This window comes from Muntiacus reevesi, chromosome 2 (assembly GCF_963930625.1).
Source record: "Muntiacus reevesi chromosome 2, mMunRee1.1, whole genome shotgun sequence".
Taxonomy (NCBI): domain Eukaryota; kingdom Metazoa; phylum Chordata; class Mammalia; order Artiodactyla; family Cervidae; genus Muntiacus; species Muntiacus reevesi.
The window spans coordinates 24,915,873-24,938,662 of NC_089250.1; the positions used below are offsets into that span (position 1 = coordinate 24,915,873).

Sequence of the window (22,790 nt, forward strand, 5' to 3'; positions counted from 1 at the left end):
CTTATTTCAAGAGGTGACATCTTAAAACCACGAAGGTCAGAGTCCTGGCCACTGGGCCTCTGAACATGAGGCAGCTCCCCTCTGCTCCAGACTCAGAAGCTGTGCCCCCTAAACTAAGTTAGCTGCTTATAAAATGCGTATTGTAAGACGGGGTGAAATGTGATTGATGATGATTCTGCCTGTCAGGGTGGGGAGGAGGCTGCAAGCACATCTTGCTCCTGAAAGTTAGTGGGCCTGCCACATTAAACATCTCTGCATTGCAAAGAGGTCAGTAGGATAATTCTTTTATTTAAAAATGTCTATTGAGAATCTACTAGGCAAAATTACCATTGTTATGTGTGTATTTTAAATTTTAACAGCACATTCACAGGTCACCTCTGAAATGCTCTGAGGTGTACTCAGTAAGGAGGCCCGAGTCTTCCTACTGGCTCTGCCTTTGAGCTCGATTCACTCAAAAGATGTTACTGAGCCCGAGTGAGTGCCAGGCCTTCATAGGTTCTGGGGTAGGCAGTGAACAGAAGGGGCCAGGCTCTGGTGATGATAAATGCTAGGAAGGAAAAAGCAGGAGGCTCAGGATGGTGACAGTGCTGGCTGTTACTCCTAGAGAATGAATCTTGGGCAAATCCTTCATCTCGCCAGGCCCGTGTTCTCACTGTAAAATACATTGATTCCGTGATCTCCTGGGTCTTTTCTTATTCTCACAGTATAGGGTTCCACTGATCCTGGTACTCATTTCCACTCTTTTTTGAAATGATAATGTAACATGTCAAAATCACAGGAAAATGTTCTTTCAAAAAATGTACAGATATTTTAAAATGCATTTTATGTATTTCTGTGTAGAGACTGTAGAACTTAATGGAGCTTAGAGATTATCTCAATACACCCTTCATTTGGTAAATAGTAAAATGTGACCCAGAAGGTCATACGGCAATTCTTTTGACAGCAGCAGAACTAAGACATAGGATTAGTGAGTGTTCTGCTGTTTGTTTCTTTGAACATTTCCTCTATGATGAAAGCTCAGTGTAGAAACAAAGAAAGTTATGGGCTACATGCCTTTGAATGTGTATCTCTGTGTCCCTCTCATGAGTGCTGGGACAGTATGTAGTTAGTGCTCAGTAATAATTTACTGAATGAATGGTTGGGTTTCTGAGCTTGCTGCTGTGTGAATGAACATCCTTTGGGTGTCTGTGGCAGCCTGTTTAAGGAGATGTAGCAGACAGCATAAAGGTCAGGTTTGTCTGATGTGCAGACGTGTCCCTGGACACAGAAGCCAGAGCATCATTTGACCAGTGTTTTCACTGAGTTATACTTTCTCCCACCCCAGCATCAAATCTCAAAACTTATCAATTCACATTCCCTTCTGACTTTTGAACTTTCTTCATTGCTGTTTTTCTTCAGAAAGCAGAAAGGAAATGGGAAGAGAAAAGGCAAAATCTGGACCACTATAATGGGAAGGAGTTTGAGAAACTCCTAGAAGAAGCCCAGGCCAATATTATGAAGTCAATTCCAAACCTGGAGATGCCACCCGCCTCAGGCCCCCAGCCAAAGGGTGATGCTCCAGTGGACAAATTAGAACTTTCAGGTAAGGTGCTATCCGAGCTGTGTGGGCTGACCACCTACAAGGGCACAAGCTGGCAAATGGGATCAAGTTCTCACTTCCTAAAGATCTTATATAATATTGTACCTCAACTATGCCTCAATAAAAAACTTTTGTAAGTTTTGGGTGCACAATAGTGATTCACAATTTTTATGGGTTTATATTCCATTTATAGTTATAAAATAGTGGCTATATTCCTAGTTTTGTACATAAATCATTGTGGCTAAGTTATTTTATACAGAATAGTTTATAACTCTTGGTCCCGTACCCTTATCTTGCCCCTCCTCCCTTCCCTCTACACGCATTGGTAACCACTAGTTTGTTCTCTGTATCTGTGAGTCTGATTCATTGTTACATGTGTACTATTTTATTTTTTTAATTCCACATATAAGTGATAGCATAAAGTATTTGTCTTTCTCTGACTTACACCCTCCAAGAGTCCATGTTGTAAATGGCAAAATTTGATTCTTTTTATGACTGAGTAGTATGCTATTGAATATATACACCACACCTTCTTTATCCATTCCTCTGTTGATGGACACTTAGGTTGCTTCTATATTGTGGCAAATGTAAATAATGTGACTATAAATATTGGGGTACACGTATCTTTTCAGATCAGTGTTTCTGTTTGGGAGGATATATACCCAATAGTACTATACTTCTGCTGGTAATTCTGTTTTTAGTTTTTTGAGAAACCCAATACACACAGATGGCCAACAGTTATTTGAAAAGTTGTTCAACATAACCAGGGAAATTTCAAATCAGAATCACAATAAGATATTACTTCACATCTGTTAGGAGGTCTTTTGTGTTAGCAAAGATGTGGAGAAAAGAGTGCCATTGTCCACTGTTGATGGGAATGTAAATTTGTACAGCCACTATGGAAAATGGTATGAAGGTTTCTCCAAAAATTAAATATAGAACTACCACATAACCAGCAATCCCACATCCAAGTATATATTCCAAGGAAACAGAATCATCTCAAAGAGATATCAACACTCTCATGTTCATTGCTGCATTATTTGTGAAAGGATATGGAAAAGTTCATAGCTAAAATGATAACGAAGATGTGATATGCATATGCATATTATATATACATGCATACATTATACTTATTGCATATTTATACATATAGTCTGTGTATATGTATATAGTGTATACACATGTGTAATATATGTGTGCCTAACTGTGTTATATATATATATGAACATTATTCAACCATAAGAAATAAGATATTCCTGCCTTTTGTGACAACATGGACAAAAAGTGAAGTGAAGTCACTCAGTTGTATCCAACTCTTTGTGACCCTATGAACTGCCGCCCACCAGGCTCCTCCATCCATGGGATTTTTCCAGGCAGGAATACTGAAGTGGGTTGTCGTTTCCTTCTCCAACATAGATGAAGCTGGAGCATATTATACGAAGTGAAGGAAGCCAGACAAAGAAAAACAAATACTGTATAGCCTCACTTATAGGTGGAATCTTAAAAAAAAAAGAACTCACAGAAGCAGGGAGTCACGTGGGGATTAATGGGGGCAGGAAGGTTAGCAGAAGGGGGACACGCTGGTCAATGGATACAAGCTTTCAGTTACAAGATGAATACGCTCTGGATATCTCAGGTACAGCATGTTGACAATAATTAATAATACTTAATGTATACTTGAAATTTGCTGAGAGAGTAGGTCTTAAACATTCTCACCACACACACATACAAAACTATGAAGTAACGGATGTGTTAATGATTGTGTTAAGAATTTCACAGTGTTTATGCTTATCAAATCAATAGGTTGCATACTTTACATATGTATAATTTTGTTCAATTATATCTCAAATCTGGGAGGAAAATAAAGTCCATTTTAACAAGAAAAAAATTTTTTTAATTGGAAACAACAAACCCTTAGATGTCTCGAGTCTACTATTTTAATTTTTATTGACTACTACTGTTGAAGAACTATAAGCATAGCAGGAAAGCTGTGTTCTGCATTAGGATTCTAGAATAGTATCCACTAAGGAAAAATGTAGCTTCTGCCTTTCTTACAATTTATGACCCTTTGCCACAGCAGTTGGGGGAACAGGAGGGCTGTGTTTAACTTGAGAGCTCTCCTTAGAAAACACCAGATTTTATGAACTCCCAGAGGGATGTTAGATCACAGGGAGGATTCACATTTTTTTTTAATCAAAATTATTAGATGGTATATTTAACCAACCAAACTATGGAAATTAAGCATCAGTGTCTCCATAATAATATAAAATAGCTGTTAAACTCAAGCTGGTAAATCTTCAACCAGTTACAAACCACGTGCCTTATTCTGATCTTAAAATTATGGACAAAAACATTATTTTACATGCAGCCCAGTGCATTTCAAGTTGGTCAGAGACAGAACCTTTGTCATTACATATGGGAGGGAGACCAGAGCCAGGCTGTTGGCCTTGGGACGGGACCCTATAACCCAGCATCCTCTGCACAAGCCAGAAACCATCCACCGCAATCACTGGCCTGTCACCCTGATGACTTACCCAAGCCTGTATTAAAACTTTCAGTAGAAAGTCCTCAAGCACCTCCTCTAAACAACTCAATGTCATTTGCTCAGAAAAGACAAACACTCCTGGGAGGCCAGGCCTGTGAGTCCCCAGAGTTGGGGCAAAGGCCAACTGGAAGCTCCGATTCCGAATTTCTGGCTTTACCACATTTGTGAGCTCTTGGATAGAGTATTGGTAAAAGGAGGAAGGGAAGGATGTTGATACAGGACAGGAATGAAGCTGTTTGAGTAAGAAATGCCTTTTTCTGGGCATTTTTGGCAGGAAAGCTCAGCAGATAGCTGCATCTCCTAACCTTTGGTGTCAGTACTACTTTCTGATTCTCTCATTTCTGCATTTGCTTCTTCCTTTAATTAGCAGAGAGACCTTTTCTAACCACATAACCATGACCAAAAAAAATCCACTTTCTCCCCAACTCTGTCCTGTGACCCCATCTGCCTCCCACTCTCCCTCTGGCCCTTCCTGGGCCAGATTCTACTCTCACCTCCTCCGCCTGAAGCCTTCCTCCGAACCCTCCTTTTCAGACTCAGGGATGAAAGCTCTGGAGGCCCTGCAAGGGGTTCTGACCTTTCATCTCTCCAGGTAAAAGTTTTTTGGGGTAAGAAATTTGTTTAAAAGTCACACTAAGTAATACTTGCATAGCATTTGCTATAAGCCAGGCATCATTTTAAATGCTTTATGTGCATCAAACCATTTAATCTTCACAACACCCAGTGGAAACAATATTGTTAACCCATTAAACAGATGAGAAAACTGAGGGAGAGAGAGGTTAATTAAATTGTTCAGGGCCTTTCTAGGACTTCAAACCAGTCAGGCTTCAGGGCCTATATTTTTAGTTGTTGCACCATGGAGAGAAGAAAGAAGTTTTGAGTCAGGTTGCACTGACATTCTAGAAATACAGTGGGCTTTCTGGATGTTATCTTGAAAGCTGATTTTGCAATGACACACTGTTTTCCAGAAGACTCTCCAAATTCAGAACTGGACTTGGACAAGCTGGGGGGTAGGTCCCCACCTCCTCCTCCTCCACCTCCACGGCGGAGCTACCTGCCAGGATCTGGGCTCACTACCACGAGGTCGGGCGACGTGGTCTACACTGGCAGGAAGGAGAGCGCCACTGCTAAGGTCTGATGGGTGAAGCCCTGCTGAACTGGTCTGTGGGTTCAGATGATGTCCCTAGACAAGGTCTTCTCTGCTCTCCTTTAGAGCATAAAAGGTAGCAAATAAGAGACAATGAACTAGATCTCCAAGGAATCGCCACAGATGGGAAAATGTCAGTCAGTATACTATTGGAATAGACTCAGCCCCAGGAGTCCTATCCTTACTTGACTTTTAGCTGCAACTATGTGAAATTCAATTCACCAGCTACTTCCCCAGCGAACCACACTAAGACGGAAAATGGGGGCCTGAGGGGCAAGCACAAGAAAGATCATCTTACAAAGGTAACTGCGATTAGCTGACACTGTTGTAGGCGTCAACAGAGGTTCAGAGAGCTTTCACTTCCACTTAATCTGGCAAGCTTTGTCTTTTATGTTAAATGAAAATACAGTTTCCAAGGAGGGCCTTTCTAAAAGGCATTGAAGTTAAGGAGTTTTAATACTTCAGTTCATTTGCCAAAATGACACCTTGGGCAAGGAAAAACCCAAAGTACATGCGAGTGGACAAAACAGCCTTTTGGCGTGATCTGAAGAGCTAGGAAGCCGAGGCACCTAGCAGTGAGGCAGTGCATGCTCTTCTGTGATCTGACCCCCTTTTGCCAGCACCTGGGGGTGAAAAGCCAGTAACTGTGGTTCAAATCTTCCACAGGCAAGCAGTGAAGATGCTGGACCAAGTCCACAGGCTAGAGCCACAAAGTGTCCAGCCGAGGAGCCGACGACAGCCTGGGCCCCATCGCCACCCCCTGTCACTGCTTCTGCAAAGGAGGAGGAGGAGGAAGAAGAGGGAGACAAAATCATGGCGGAACTTCAGGTATGTGGAGAGGTGACTGACTGTGGCTCCCAGCCGTTCCCATCTGGGACCCTGGCTGTATCGCTCACAGATTCATGAGCCAGAGCGGGCATGGGGAGAGCCCTGTGGGACCTGGGCCATGTCACCTGCATCTCTGGGCTGGGCCTCAGGTGGCTCTGAATATGTGTAAGGCATGACCATTGCATAAAACAGCTTAGGAAGCGTATGCCCAAAAATTAATTCCAAGCTTTCCTAGCTCTGGCCTGTAGGATTTACTTTCCTTCCAGTGTGAATAGTCTCTGCTTCATTTTAAAAGCACTTATTTAACACATTATTGACTGAGGGATTTTTGCAGAAACTAAGGCCCGTGGCCAGCAGTTGGTTAAGTGAATATTGAAACATCTCAGGTCACTAACATTTGGGTAACAAAATACCTATGACTAAGTTTATGGTCAATAATGAGTTAAGATGGGGATTAGAAATACCAGTCCTTTCTAAGGACTGATTCAAGCCCCCTTCGAGTGGGGCACCCTTCTTCCACTTTAATTCTTAGAACGACAGGCCTGGGATCACACGGCCTCTGTCCTCCATGCCGAATTCCCAGTCAATGTCAACATCATCTTTTCGGGTATTCCAAAAAGCAGAATGATCTTAATTCCCATTTTCTTTGGTTTATTTGAGAAATGTTACTGTATTTTTAGATTTTTATTTGTTAGCAGACCCAGTCTACTCATAGGAATGATGATGGAGTACAGGACTACACCCAGAGTTGGTCCCACATTCAGATCCTGGGTGTAAATCGGCGCCAGGTTGTAAACTCTAAGAACTTGCCTAATCAGTCATAAAGCACAATTCCTAGACCAAAGTCTATTTGTAGACTATTTCATTTTGATTCATGAATTAGTGTGGGACTTTTCTGCCCCTTCGGTGGTCAGATCAAACCTCTTTAAGGCTCTGGAACATGTTTGCCAAGGTACCAATGGTTTTGTGCAGCCCATGGATCTGCCTTCTTCATTTGGAGCAGGAGAACTTTCAGACCATGCTATATGTCCACCTCCGCTCTTCCATCATGCTCTCCATGGTAACAACTGCCAACGTTAAACTGCTTGGGTTTTCCAAGGAAAGCCGAGCTGCTGGTTTATTTGTCACATGCATGATCCCTGTCTAGCCTCATTAAAACTTGGACTGGCCCGAGACATCCCCTCCATTAAACAGTTTGCTTACAGGTTTTTAGACCGGTCAGAGAATCTCATTGATAGGAAGCATGGATTATAGTTAGTGACTCATGAAACAGTTGAGTGCATGGAGGCCTTATCCACTGGGGGCCCTCTGACCAAGACACTGGTAGGTCAAGGCTACTGGCTGCTGGGCATTGGTGCCTGTCCTAAGATGCATAGGCAGATGCTGGGGCCATTCATTATAGCATTTGCTCCTAAATTATGGAATAAATAACAAATATGAAGGGGAAGAGGACAAGCTAGTGGAGTAGAAGGATGTCAGCTCATCTGCTCTCACAAAAACACCAAAACCATAACTAACTGCTGAACAGCCATCAACAAAAAGGACTAGAACCTACCAATAAGAGACACTCTACATCCAAACACAAAGAAGAAGCCAAGATAAGATGGGAGGAGGGACACAGCTGCTGCTATAACATCAAATCCAGTACCTACCAGGTGAGAGACCACCAACTGGAAGATGACTGTATCGCAGAGGTTCTCCCACAGGAGTGAGAGTGTGGAGCCCCACACCCAACTCCCCAGCCTGGGGGGCTGATGTCAGGAGGAGCCCCCACAGCATGTGGCTTTGAAGGCCAGCAGGGTTAGCGTCAGAGGACTCCATCGGATGGAGGGAAACAGAAACTCCACTCCTGGAGATGCACACCAGGTCTTGTACACTCTCAACCCAGGGAGAAATCAGTGACTTCACAGGAGCCTGGGCCAGACTTCCCTGCTGGCCTCAGAGCGTCTCTGGGGGGGTGTGAGGTCACTGTGGGGTCAGAGATACTGGAGGCAGACATCCTGGAAAGTACTCATAGGTGTGAGCTCCCCAAGCAGTCACCATTTTGACCTGGCCCCACTCAAAAGCCCCCTCTAAACACCCACCCCTTGACACAGCTCCACCCACCAGTGGGCAGGAAGCAGCCACTCTAACCAGAAAGCCTGCACAAGCCCCTTAGATCAGCCTCCTCCCCCAAGAGGCAAACACCAAAAGCAAGATGAAGGACAGCCCTGGAGCCTGTGGAAAGGAAACTACAATCAATTAGTGCGATACACCGATGTTAACAAATTAAAGAATAAAAACCATATGATCATCTCAAGAGATGTAGAAAAAGCTTTTGACAAAATTCAACACCCATACATGACAAAAACTCTGCAGAAAGTGGGCATAGAGGGAACCTACCTCAATGTATTAAAAGGTCATATATGACAAACCCACAGCCAAATCACTCTCAATGGTGAAAAACTGAAAGCATTTTCTCTAAGATCAGAAACAAAGTAAAGATGTCCACTCTTGCCACGATTATTCACTTTTGGAAGTCCTAGCCACGGCAACCACAGAAGAAAAAAAAAAAAGAATCCAAATTGAAAAAGAAGTAAAACTGTCACTATTTGCAGATGACATGATACTATAAATAGAAAATCCTAAGGATGCCACCAGAAAACTAGTAGAGCTAATCAGTGAATTTGGTAAAGTTGCAGATTACAAAATTAATGTATAGAAATGCAAGGGATTTCTGTGCATTAGCAACAAAAAGAATTAAATACCTAGGAAAAAACCAGTCTCTAAGGAGGTAAAAGACCCGTATTCACAAAACCACCTAAGATACTGATGAAAGAAATCAAAGATGACACAAACAGATGAAGAAATATATACCATATACTTGGATGGGAAGAATCAATATTGTGAAAATGAATATACTATCCAAAGCATCCTACAATTGAATGCAATCCCTATCAAATTAACAATGGCATTTTTCACAGAATGAGAACAAAAACTTTTTATGATTTCTGTGGAAACACAAAAGACCCCAAATAGTCAAAGCAATCTTGGGAAAGAAAAATGGAGTTGGAGGATTCAGACTTCCTGACTTCAGGCTCTACTGCAAGCTACAGTGATCAAAACATGATATTCGCAGGATAGAAAGCCCCAAGATAAACCCATGCATCTATGGTCACCTAGTCTATAACAAAGGAAGCAAGAATATACAATGGAGAAAAGACAGCCTTTTCAATAATCTGTGCTGGGAAAACTGGACAGCTGCATATAAAAGAAGGAAATTAGAATACTCCCTGATACCATACACAAAAATAAACTCAAAATGGATTAAAGACCTAAGTGTAAGTCAGCCACTAGGAAGAACATTCTTTGACATAAATCACAGCAAGAAGTTTTCTGACCCACCACCTAGAGTAATGAAAACAAAAATAAACAAATGGGACCTAGTTAAATTTAAAAGCTTTTGCACAGCAAAGAAAACTATAAACAAGATGAAAAGACATCTCTCAGAATGGGAGAAAATATTTGCAAACAAAGCAACTGACAAGGGATTGATCTCCAAAGTTTACAAATAGCTCATCAAAAAATTAAAAAAAAAAAAAAAAATAGGCAGAAAACCTAAATAGACATTTCTCCAAAGACGTACAGATGCCCCCAAAACACATGAAAAGATGCCCAACATCACTAATTTTCTGAGAAATGCAGACCAAAACTACAGTGAGGTATTGCCTCACACCAGTCAAAGAGACCTCACACCAGTCAAAAATCTATAAACCAATAAATGCTAGAGAGGGTGTAAAGAAAAGGGAACCCTCTTATACTGTTGGTGGGAATGTAAATTGGTACAGGCAACTATGAAGAACAGATGAAAGTTCCTTAAACTAAATATAGTACCACATATGATTCAACAATCCCACTTCTGGGCATATCCAGAGAAAACCATAACTCAAAAAGACACATGCACCCCAGTGTTCATTGTAGCACTATTTACGATAGTCAGGACATGGCAGTAACCTAAATGTTCATCAGAGGAATAAATTAAGAATAGGTGGTACATATATATATATATATATATATATATATATACACACACACAACAGAATACTACTCAGCCATCAAAAAGAATTAAACAATGTCTTTTGCAGCCACACAGATGGGCCTAGAGATCATCATAATAAGTCAGAGAAAGACAAATATATGATATCACAAATATCGGTTCAGTTGCTCAGTCTTGTCCAACTCTTTGTGACCCCATAGACTGCAGCACGCCAGGCTTCCCTGTCCATCAGCAACTCCTGGAGCTTACTTAAAACTCATTCCATTGAGTCAGTGATACCATCCAACCATCTCACCACCCTCTGTTGTCCCCTTATCCTCTGGCCTTCAATCTTTCCCAACATCAGGGTCTTTTCCAATGAGTCAGTTCTTTGCATCGGGTGGCCAAAGTGTTGGAGTTTCAGCTTCAGCATCAGTCTTTCCAATGAATATTCAGGACTGATTTCCTTTAGGACTGACTGGTTGGATCTCCTTGCAGTTCAAGGGACACTCAAGAGTCTTCTCCAACACCACAGTTCAAAAGCATCAATTCTTCAGCACTTGGCTTTCTTTATAGTTCAACTCTGACATCCATTCATGACTACTGGGAAAACCATAGCTTTGACTAGACGGACCTTTGTTGGCAAAGTAATGTCTCTGCTTTTTAGTATGCTGTCTAGGTTGGTCAAAGCTTTTCTTCAAGGAGCAAGCATCTTTTAATTTCATGGCGCAATCACCATCTGCAGTGATTTTGGAGCCCCCAAAAATAAAGTCTCTCACTGTTTCCATTGTTTCCCCATCTATTTGCTTTGAAGTAATGAGACCAGATGCCATGATCTTAAGTTTTCTGAATGTTGAGTTTTAAGCCAACTTTTTCACTCTCCTCTTTGACTTTCATCAAGAGCCTCTTTAGTTCTTCTTCACTTTCTGCCATAAGGGTGATGTCATCTGCATATTTGAGGTTATTGATATTTCTCCCAGCAATCTTGATTCCAGCTTGTGCTTCATCCAGCCCAGTGTTTCTCATGGTGTACTCTGCATATAAGTTAAATAAGCAGGGTGACAATATACAGCCTTGACATACTCCTTTTTCTATTTAGAACCAGTCTGTTGTTCCATATCCAGTTCTAACTGTTGCTTCCTGACCTGCATACAGATTTCTCAGGAGGCAGGTCAGGTGGTCTGCTACTCCCAATCTCTAACAATTTTCCACAGTTTGTTGTGATCCACACAGTCAGAGGCTTTGGCATAGTCAATAAAGCAGATGTTTTTCTAGAACTCTTGCTTTTTCGATGATACAGTGGATGTTGGCAATTTGATCTCTGGTTCCTCTGCCTTTTCTAAATCCATCTTGAACACCTGGAAGTTCTCAGTTCACATACTGTTGAAGCCCAGCTTGGAGAATTTTGAACATTACTTTGCTAGTGTGTGAGATGAGTGCAGTTGTGCAGTAGTTTGAGCATTCTTTGGCATTACCTTTCTTTGGGATTGGAATAAAAACTGACCTTTTCCAGTCCTGTGGCCACTGCTGAGTTTTCCAAATTTGCTGAGATATTTAGTGCAGCACTTTCACAGCATCATCTTTTAGGATTTTGAAGTGACTGAACCTAAAATATGACTTATTTACACAACAGAAACAGACTCACAGACTAAGCAAACAAACTTAGGTTACCAAAGGGGAAACGTTGTGGGGGTTATAAACTAGGAGTTTGGGATTAATATGTACACATTACTATATATAAAATAGATAATAAGCAAGGACCTACTGTACAGCACAGGAAATTCTACTCAATATACAATAACATAAATGGGAAAAGAATTTTTAAAAAAACAGATATGTGTATACATACAACTGAATCACTCTGCTGCACACCTGAAACTAACAGAACATTGTCAATCAATTATATGCCAATATTAAATAACAAATACAGTATAAGCAATCAATCATGGTATATAAATCATGACTCAGTTTGATCCAAATGAAAGCAAAGCACTAGGTAATTCCAATTTGTGAAAGGTGAACAAGCACTAATAATCAAAGAGCTATAAGCTTTTAGGCTAGTGAATAGTCCTGCACTGCCCCCCCCAAGAGAAGTAATTTCTGTGTTCCAACACTTGAGGATATTTCCCTCCATTGATATCTAAATGGATTGGATGCTTTCTTTGACTTGACTGAAAGCTATACAAAGGCAGAGTATCTAGCTTCCTGCTGCATTATTGGTGGTCAGGTGACAGTGGTGAGTAGAGGGCTCTAACACTAAGGTAATCACCCTCATCAGTTAGCCTGCTCATTAGAAAGTCAGCCAGTGGCCCCGCTGGAGCCTTTGCCTCCACAGGCTCTACAGAGTTAGGCAGCCCCCAGCCCTGCTGAGGCAGGACAAGCAAGAGCTGCAGCCCCAAGCGCAACTGTGGGACAACTTTCCTGCTTCATGTCACTGGGCATCAGAAGGAGAAAACCACTGGCTCTGAAGTCCAGGGTCTAACAGCCCAATGGAGAAGGTGAACGGCCTTAGTAAGCAGAGCCGGGGGCCTCTCCAGGATCAGAGAGGACAGGGTGTCTAAGCAGGGGACCAGGAGCCAGAATGGCTGGGGAAGATGCTGGGCATCAGCGCTATGTGTATTTTAAAACCTGTGCTGGAATGTTCATGTGGGGAGGGCACAGGTTATTCTTTGTGTCTACAGGTATTTCCAAATGACAGTACCTGACATTAAGAAAATATGAGATGATTATTTGAAATTATTCATTTAAATAACTGGTCTTTAATCCTGCCTGCACATTAGAATAATTTGAGGAGTTAAAGTCCTATGACACTATAAAACTCCTAGAAGAGAGCATAGGCAAAACATTCTCAAACATAAATCATAAATAAATCAATATTTTCTTAGGTCAGTCTCCTAAGGGTATAGAAATAAAAACAAAAGCAAGCAAAATGGGACCTAATCAAACTTACAAGCTTTTGCAAAGCAAAGGAAACCATTTTTTAAAAATGAAAAGATAACCTATGGGATGGCAGAAAATACTTACAAATAATGGGACAAACAAGGGTTTAATCTCCAAAATATACAAACAGTTCTTACAGCTCAACAACAACAAAAAAAAATCAAAAAATGGGCAGAAGACTACAGATATTTCTTCAAAGAAGACATACAGATTGCCAAGAGGCACATGAAAAGATGATCGACATCACTAATTATTAGAGAAGTGCAAATCAAAACTATAATGAGATACCATCTCACAATATTCAGAATGACCATCATTAAAAAGTCTACAATTAACAAATGCTGGAGAGGGTGAAGAAAAAAGGGAACTCTCCTACAGTACTGGTGGGAATATATGTTGGTACAGCCACTTGGAAAACAGTATGGCGATTCTTCAGAACACTAAAAATAGAATTGCTGAGTGGAAGGCAGCAATTCCTCTCCGGGGCATATACTGGACAGAGCTCTAATGGATTAAAGACCTACATGTCAGCCTGGATACTATAAAACTCTTTAAGAGGAAAACACAGGCAGAACACTCTTTGACATAAATCACAGCAAGATTTTTGACCCAAGTCCTAGAGTAACAAAAACAACAATGGGAACTAATTGAACTCAAAAACTTTGCACAGCAAAGGAAACTATAAACAAGACAAAAAGACAATCCTCAGAATGGGACAAATATTTGCAAACAAAGCAACTGACAAGGGATTAATCTGCAAAATAAACAGTTCATGAAGCTCAATACCAAAACAATAAACAACCCAATAAAAAAATGGGTAGAAGACCTCAACAGACATTTCTCCAAAGATGACATATAGATGGTCAAGAGGTGCATAAAAAGATGCCTGACATCATTAATTATTAGAGAAATGCGAATCAAAACTACAATGAGGATTCCCCTCACACTGGTCAGAATGGTCATCATCAAAATGTCTACAAACAGTAAATCCTGGAAAGGGTGTGGATTGAAGGGGACCCTCCTACAGTGGTGGTGGGAATGTAAATTGATACAGCCACTATGGAGAACAGTATAGAGTTTCTTTAAAAAATAAAACTAATGATTGAACTACCATATGATCCAGCAACCCCACTCCTGGGCATATATCTGGAGAAGACTATAATTTGAAAGGAACATGCACCCTAATGTTCACTGCAGCACTAGTTACAATAGCCAGGACATGGAAGCAACCTAGATGTCCATCAACAGAAGAATGGACAAAGATGTGGTCCATCTATATTGGGTTTGCCAAAAGGTTCAATTGGGTTTTTCCATAACTCTTAAACCAAAAAACCTGAAGAATGCTTTTTGGGCAACCCAGCACAGTGGAATTCAGTTCAGTTCAGTTCAGTCGTGTCCAACTCTTCATGACCCCACGGACTGCAGAACGCCAGGCTTCCCTGTCCATCACCAACTCCCAAAGCCTGCTCACACTTATGTCCGTCTAGTCGGTGATGCCATCCAACCATCTCATCCTCTGTCATCCCCTTCTCCGCCTTCCAGAACAGTATGAAGAGGCAAAAAGATATGACAGTGGAATTACTCATCCTTAAAAAGGAACAGATCTGTGCCATTTACAGAGTCATGGATAGACCTAGAGACTGTCATTCAGAGTGAAGGCAGAGAAAAACAAATATTATATACTGATGCATATATGGGGAGTCTAGAAAAATGGTACAGATGACCTATTTGCAAAGCAGAAACAGACACAGATGTAGAAAACAAACATACGGACACCAGGGGGTAAAGGAGGGCGGTTGGGATGAGTTGGATGCTGGGATTGACATGTACACTACTGTGTGTAAAGTAGATAACTAACGAGAACCTGCTGCATAACACAGGGCACTCAGCGCTCTGTGGTGACCCAGGTGGGAAGGAAACCCAAAAGGGGGGATGTGTGTGTACGTACAGCTAACTCACTCTGCTGTGCAGCGGAAACTAACACATTATAAAGCAACTCGACTCCAGTTTTTAAAAGATAAATGCACCCTTATGTCCATAGCAGCACAGTTCACAATAGCCAAAACATGAAACGTCCTTCATGTCCACAAGATACATGGATAAAGACGTGGCACATGCATACAATAGATAGCATTCAGCCATAAAACAGGATAAAATAATGCCATCTGTAGTAACACGGATGGGCCTAGAGGTTATCATACTATATCAAGCCAGGAAGAGAAAGAAATACTATTTGATGGCACTCGTATGTGGAATCTAAAAGGTGGCACAAATGAACCTGTCTTCAAAACAGAAACAGACTCACAGAACCAGACCTGTGGTTGCCGAGGGGGAGAGGAAGGGGGGGAGGGGCTGGGAGTTGGGGATTTGCAGATGTAAACTATTATATAAAGATATATAGTATGGATGAACAAGGTCCTAGTACATAGCACAGGGAGCTATATTCAGTATCGTGTGATAAACCATAATGGAAAGGAATCTTTAAAAAAGAACGTGCGTTATGTATATAACCGAGTCACTTTGCTGTACAACAGAGACTGGCACGACATTATAAATCAACCCTAGTTCCTTTAAACAAAAATTTGAAAACTTAAAAAAAAAAGTCCTACAGTCCAGAGTCTGGCTTAATTCTCCAGGTGTAGCCCAGGTAACGGTATTTTTTAACTGGATGTCCTGCAGCCTGACCGAACCAGTAATTTCAGGGAACGTCGCTGCTTGGGTTATTCTCCTGCTCTTACCATCGTGTGTATTGTCGCTCCCTTTCTGCCCTATACACAGTTGATGCTTTCTCTCTGAAAGCTGGCTGCCCTCACTCTATTCACTAGAGTGGCCCTCCACTCCTGTAACTACAGTCATTAGTTTTCAGAGACAAGTCTGTGGGGTCCTGGTTGCTCCCAGGCTGCTCAAAATTCACTTTATTTTACAGCAGAACAGTCCAGAGCATGGGAGTATGTTGCTACTGCAAACAGTGAACTGTTAAAGATGACTTCCATTTTAAGGTTTAAAAATTTACAGTATCTTGTGCCCTTTCCTCTCAATAAAACTGGCAAAAATATAATGGAAACTGGAAAGATAGCTTCTTATTAATTCGTTTACACAGTCAGCATTTTTAAGGGTCAAAACTCTTTCAAGGAAGCCCTACTAAGTACAAATCAGGTTCACCCAGACAGAATTAAAGGACTTTTGATTTCAAAGGCTCTGTCCATTTCATCTTGGCCCCAAAAATAAGGACTTTGCTGACCTGAGGTCAACTGGGGAGCCGGTTTTCAGGGCACCGACTCCCTGGCCCCAGCAAGTCCCACACACAGGACCAGGCTGGGGTCTCAACCGGGAAGTCCTCTGGATTCCCAGCTGTTCCCTCTGACCGCCTCAGTGCACTCCATCCTTGTTAACCTCAGTATTTTAATTCCTTAGGCATTCCAGAAGTGTTCCTTTATGGATGTAAATTCAAACAGTCACGCTGAGCAGTCCCGGGCTGACAGCCACGTTAAAGACACTAGGCCGGGGGCCACCGCCCCATCCAAGGAGAAGAAGGTAACGTGGCAGTTACACGTTGGCCACCCCGTGGACCGTCCTTCTTTCCTGGCTCTGACGCTAACATCGCTCTGTGCTTGAGCTTCTATGCGTTCTCTCTTCCTCACCTTTCCCCCCTCCTTAAACTAATGGAGACACAGCTTGGGGCTCACTAGAGACCTCCGGTTCGGGTTTCCAGAGTGGATGCTGTGTTCTGCGCACAGCACACAACCGTAGATGCAGAATTAGGCATTTTCTCCCCAAACCAAAGATAAGACATCATCTAGATTCTCTAGAACTCTAAGAGATAAAACGGAAACATGAAGCAGGTAGCACTTTTTCTAATTTTTAACGTGTCTTCTGAACCAAAGATGTCTACATTAAAAGTAAGCAAAAGCTTTAGATTCCAGGAAGAAAATGCACAGCAAAATTGTTGACCGGCCATCCACAGGTCTATCCATGGAGACGTTCACACATGTTTGAGGATGCCAGAGTTTTTGTTACTACTACAGATTCTCAAAGTGCACCTTCCAAGTCAACAAGCTCAGTATCACTTTAGTGCTACTATACATTGTGTCATTCTCAAAGTTTCCAAAGAGATAACTAGGCTTTGAAACAAGGTCACTGTCATGACATAAGGACTTATTTAAAGAAAGTGAAAGTCACTCAGTCATGTCCTACTCTTTGCGACCCCATGGACTACATAGTCCGTGGAATTCTCCAGGCCAGAATACCAGAGAGGGTAGCCATTCCCTTCTCCATGGAATCTTCCCAACCCAGGGATCAAACCCAGGTCTCCCACACTGCAGGCAGATTCTTTACCAGCTGAGTCACCAAGGAAGCCCCTGGTGGCTTAGCTTAAAGTCCTTTCCTCTAAGGACTTTAAGGAAAGGAGATTAACCTGAATGTCTGAACTTCAATTCTGTAAATTGAATCTGGAGCTTTGATGATTTTTGGAAAACAGTCATCTTCTATGAATGAAGCCTCTTAGTTTCAGAGTAAAAAGTCTTAACATCTTCTGCCAGGAACTTGTATCTTAGAATTCAAAGCTTCTAGCTTCCTTTAAATAAAGTCAAACAAATCAGCCATAACATAGAGCCAGTAGCTACTTCATGTCATGCTACCTTGGTCCAGTGATAAGTAAGTTCAGTGAAAAGATACAGGATCACAAAACCAGAGGGCTATTCAAGCACAATCCTTCAAGAGATGCAGTCCTGGCTTATAGCCGCCAGCCATCCCAGAGCTTCATGTCAACTCCCCCTGCCACATATTTGGCAAATGAAACTGTTAACCAGGTGATAGGGGGATCTCTATGCACCAGGGGAGATTATTGTTGATTTACCTTTCTCATGAAGAAAATCTCCTATTAGTATGAATTGAATGTGTGACAGTCACAATGGAAATATGTTGCTTCTTCAGTCTGAGCAATTTCCTTCTGTGGCCTTATAGAAGGCTCTGGTGTGTCCCGAGTTACGTGCTGCACTTGAACCAGTGTGACTGTTTCTTCTAAAATACTAACCAGGAGCTTCTTGAGGATCCCTCCAGAAACTCATCATCTCACTGTAGAATTTTTCTAATTTGCTAAAATGCTGCATGGGGTTTCTTGCCCTACAATTAGAAATCCATATCCCATCGATCACATAGATCTCAATCAAGGGTCCATCAAATACAGAGCAAGTCTATACTGATTGTCCAACACCAGGCCATTAAACACTAGGTTTAATTACAGGTGCTTTTTCTGGATAATCCTGTTGAGTAGACTTATCTCCTTCATAATAACCATGACTATCAGAACTGTCCCCAAATTGTTGTCATTATTAACCTCTTCCTGGGCTATTCATCTTCTCTTCCATAAATCAAATGTTTCTTAAAATTCTTCTCCTCTATTGTGAAGTGCTAGCCTAGTACTTATTTGTATAACTTACGTTTCTAATTTTGGTTTCTTGTCCAAATGCTTATTACCTCTGCTTCACCAGTTGTCTGAACAGTCAAATCTCAGAGTCCCAAAACAGATACATTCATGAGACTTAATTATGTTTCATGCAGAGTCTTGACTATCTGAGACTAAGTTATCATTGTGAGATTACATGACAACTGTGAATAAGTTACCCTTGATAAAGTTAATTCACTTGCTTTGATCCCTGCCTTCATTTTTCTAGCCCGGCACCAAAAACGCTAGGTCATGTGAAACCTACACTTAACATCTTTACCTTAGTGACTTTCCATCAGAGGAGAGTCATTTTCCTTTGACGAAGCAGATCCATTCTTGCTGCTAGATCTGTTTTAAAATACATATATTTCTGGGTGGCATTTGAAATATTTCACTGGGTATGACGTGGGCTGACCATTCAGAACAGATGCCAGCCCTAACCCCCCAGTAAACGGGGTCAGCAGAACAGCAGCCCTGTACATGCCAGCTCCTTCTCTGGGTATATTCACACTCAGGTCCTAGCAGACTATGCTGACTCCCTCTTTGGAATCGAAATCTTAAGACAAAACCTCATTTATTTTTCTTCTTACAACATTTTATATCTAAATTTAAAATCTGAATTTTAAATCCCACAAGAGATATTGTTACACTGTAGCAGCTGAATCTCACTGAACCTGTCTGGGGCCCGATGGGGATGAGGAGAGGTTAAACAGGAGGTGTTTGATGGCTGCCGCACTTTGGATCCTCTGCCGTATTTCCATGTGATTAACACTGACTTTGTCGTCTCTCTGTTATTCCTTGGATGTGTACAGATACTCTCATTTTCTGGCTGGGCAGTAGGGTTGATTGAGGCTGTCCCTGGTGGGGCCTGGGCTCTTGTGCTTCGTTATGTTGTCATTGCTTTCAACCCAGCCGCCTTCTTGGGGTCATGTCCCAGTCTGCTCTGACCACCTCTTCCTCTTGGGCTTCTGCAGCCAGAAGAAGGGCCAGCATGGCCCTGGAAGTGACAAGGCGGGGCTGGTGTCAGGGCTGTGGACGGGGCCCGAGGCTCCCCCCAGGCAGCGCGTTCTCCATACCCGGTCCTCTCCACTGGGCTCTTACCCTCTGAATCTTGGTGGGAACCTCAGACACATCTCCCTCTAAATCAGAGCACCCAGCGTCTCAAAGCTGAATCATGACGGCACAGTCACCACTTCAGCCTCAAGTATCTGTTTTCTAAATGTTTAGATGACATTTTGGAGGCACTGTCACTCTGAATGGGGATTTGATCATCTTGGCTATGATTAGTTTGAAGGTTATTTTGACACTTTGCTTGGCAAGTGCAAGTACAAACTACAAGTATGTTTTCAAAGCTATGATTTGACCAGGGAAAAATAATGGTTTTGGGGTTTATTTTTTAATCTCAAAGTACCACACCCGACCAATGCAGAGCCCTTATAGATGATCCCCATACAAGAAGCATAGCTAAGACTGAAATAACCATCTGGCAGAAATGTGGAAACTTTCCTGGTCTAGTTCCTTGGTTTATAAGCAAGAAACCTGAGGCCCAGGGAAGTGAGATGACTTGCCTAAAATAACACAGTTAAGTGGCATATCCGAGCCAGAATCAAAATCTGCCTGCTGATATATTGTGCTTTCTACAACGCCACCCCAATCCTCTGGTTTTAGAGTCAGCTAAGTGCACAGTCAGATGGTGAAAAGAGGATGTGCTGGTCCAGAATCAGTTCCTTTATATTCTCTTAACTGCTCCCCCTACCAACATTTGAAATCCTTGAAGCATTTTGCTAATTGAGATTTTCATCTTGTGCAAACACAGGGCATTTTTGGAAGTTGGAGAACCAAGCAACCCAAGGTAAACAGCTGTAGGCTTGGACTGGTGTGTAACAGACGTGCTTGGCCCGCATGTTTTGGAAGTGTAATTAAAGGAACACTAGTTGTAGTCCACTTTGGGGGCGGGGGTGTGGTTTTGTGGAGTAACGTGTCCTACACTATTCTACCAGAATTTGGAATTTTTCCACGAAGACGTACGGAAATCTGATGTTGAATATGAAAATGGCCCCCCAGTGGAATCCCGGAAGGTGAGTTCACCAGATATGTGTTCCAACTGATACCATGCAGATTGATTCCCTTCCTCTGCAGATCCATTTCTGATCACTCTGTGTGGTTTCCCCCCTCCACTCTTCCTCTCAGGTTACCCCAGGGGCTCTCACACCTAGTGACCATCCTAAGTGGGAAAGAGGAATGGAAAATAGTGTTTCTGATGCAGCAAGAACAGCAGAATACAAAACTGACATCTCAATGAAGGAAAGTTCCCTCTCCACTAAGAGTTTACTTAGAGACAGTAAAAACCATTCCCAGAAAAATGTGTCTAAGGTCAATTCTAGTTTCTCTGGCGTTAGTTCATTCGAATGTGAAATCAACAAAGGACCTAAAATCTCCGGGCTGCAGTACCCTGCATCTGACGCTGAGAATCAGAAGATGAATTATGGGAAGACAAAGGGGGTGAGTCAGCAAGGACAAGAAGATTCAGAGAAGGGTCACCTTCCCTCTCCCACCAGATCAACTGAATTGATGACTTGTGATGTCAAAACTCAAGACCAAGAGGTTCCCATGACAGAATTTGGTCAAGTTGTCCTAAGACCAAAGGGAGCTAAGCATGCTAACATGACCCTTAGTGAGGAAGGGGAGTCCACACCAAGTTCTCCCAGCGAGGAGAAGGCAACCGACAACATTGCCTTCATGATCACCAAAACCGCGGTCCAAGTCCTCTCCAGCGGGGAGGTCCACGATATAGTGAGCCGACAGGGGGAAGACGTACAGACGGTCAACATTGATGCAAAAAAAGAGATGATGTCCCAGCAGGAAGGCACTGAAAGTGAAGAACCTGTGGTGTGCCTGGACAAGAAACCCGTGATCATCATCTTTGATGAACCCATGGACATCCGGGCTGCATACAAGAGACTTTCAACCATATTTGAGGAGTGTGATGAGGAACTGGAGAGAATGATGAGGGAAGAAAAGATAGAGGAAGAGGAAGAGGAGGAGACTGGAGACCCTGCAGTCCAGAATGACACTCCCCAAAAGTTTCCTAAGGAGGGGGCTTTGGGCAGCCCTCGAGCAGGGCAGGAGGCTAAGAGTAAATTGCAGCCACACTTCCTTTCAGTGGAGACAGGAGTGTCAGGAGGACAGGAAGTGAATAAAACCGAGCAGATCAAGTTCAACGCAACCGATTCTCCAAGCTCAGAAAGCCAGGGTGACGTGACCGATGACCAGTTTGAAAGCCCCAAGAGAAAGTTCAAGTTCAAATTCCCAAAGAAGCAGCTTGCGGCTCTCACGCAAGCCATTCGCACAGGCACCAAGACTGGGAAGAAGACGTTACAGGTGGTGGTCTACGAAGAGGAGGAGGAGGATGGCACGCTGAAGCAGCACAAGGAAGCCAAGCGATTCGAGATCAGTAGGTCTCCATCTGAAGACGCCCCTAAAAGCTTGCTCAGGAGACTAGAGCATCCCAACCCGGAGAGCACTGCTCCGGTTTCGAGAACTGATGAAATCAGAAAAAATACCTACAGAACGTTGGACAGCCTGGAGCAGACCATCAAACAGCTGGAAAATACCATCAGTGAGATGAGTCCCAAAGCCCTAGTTGAGACCTCGTGTTCTTCCCACAGAGATTCTGTTGCAAGTTCATCCCACACGGCCCAGGAGGCCGGTCCCCCGTCCTTGCTAGTCCTGGATGAAGCATCCACTGCCTTAGAGCCCCCCTCATCTATACCTTCAGCTTCACGTAAGGTATCTTGGTCTGATGGAAAAATGAAAAGAGCCAGCTGCTTTCTTAAATCTGCCATAATCACCATTAGCAAAAGGTGTCTTGTGATTGACTCGCTTCCTTTCAGGTGGCTCGTTTTGTTTTGTTGTCTGTTCACCATGATCCCTTTCTCTCACACTTCTTCCCTCGCCTTCAAAACAACAACAGCTAGGTGTCTAACAGCTAATCGATTTCTGTTTTTACCTCTGTTGCTGACTGGTGTTGGGAAAACCCCAAGGATGCTGGGCCAGCTATTTGCCGTTGAAGTGATTGCTCTGATACTCACATTAAAATCCGTTTGATCAGTAGTTGGGCAGTTTCATTGTTTGATTCTCCGAATTAACCCCAGTGGTGTCTCCTGATGTCCGTCTCCTAGATCTGTCCTGCATGTAGGGCTGTGGCTTCTCACGTTGAGCTTCTCTGCACACAGTGGGGCGGCCTCGGATGACCCACTCACACCATCCTTTCTCTCCCCCCTCTTGCCGCTC

The 22,790-nt window shown here is 42.6% G+C and overlaps 1 protein-coding gene across 13 annotated transcripts in view; it reads left to right on the forward strand.

Moving 5' to 3' along the window:
- Positions 1-22,790, forward strand: part of KIAA1217 (KIAA1217 ortholog) — a 346,126-nt gene that overhangs the window by 320,870 nt on the left and 2,466 nt on the right. For 9 of the 13 annotated variants that reach the window (XM_065921090.1, XM_065921092.1, XM_065921091.1 and 6 more), the window contains 7 exons: positions 1,399-1,582; positions 5,093-5,256; positions 5,938-6,099; positions 16,469-16,588; positions 20,314-20,349; positions 20,498-20,575; positions 20,688-22,286. In XM_065921090.1, the coding sequence (XP_065777162.1) occupies positions 1,399-1,582; positions 5,093-5,256; positions 5,938-6,099; positions 16,469-16,588; positions 20,314-20,349; positions 20,498-20,575; positions 20,688-22,286 (2,343 nt within the window). The remainder of the gene's footprint in view (positions 1-1,398; positions 1,583-5,092; positions 5,257-5,937; positions 6,100-16,468; positions 16,589-20,313; positions 20,350-20,497; positions 20,576-20,687; positions 22,287-22,790) is intronic. The other 4 variants (XM_065921093.1, XM_065921095.1, XM_065921102.1 and 1 more) reach the window with 3 other exon arrangements.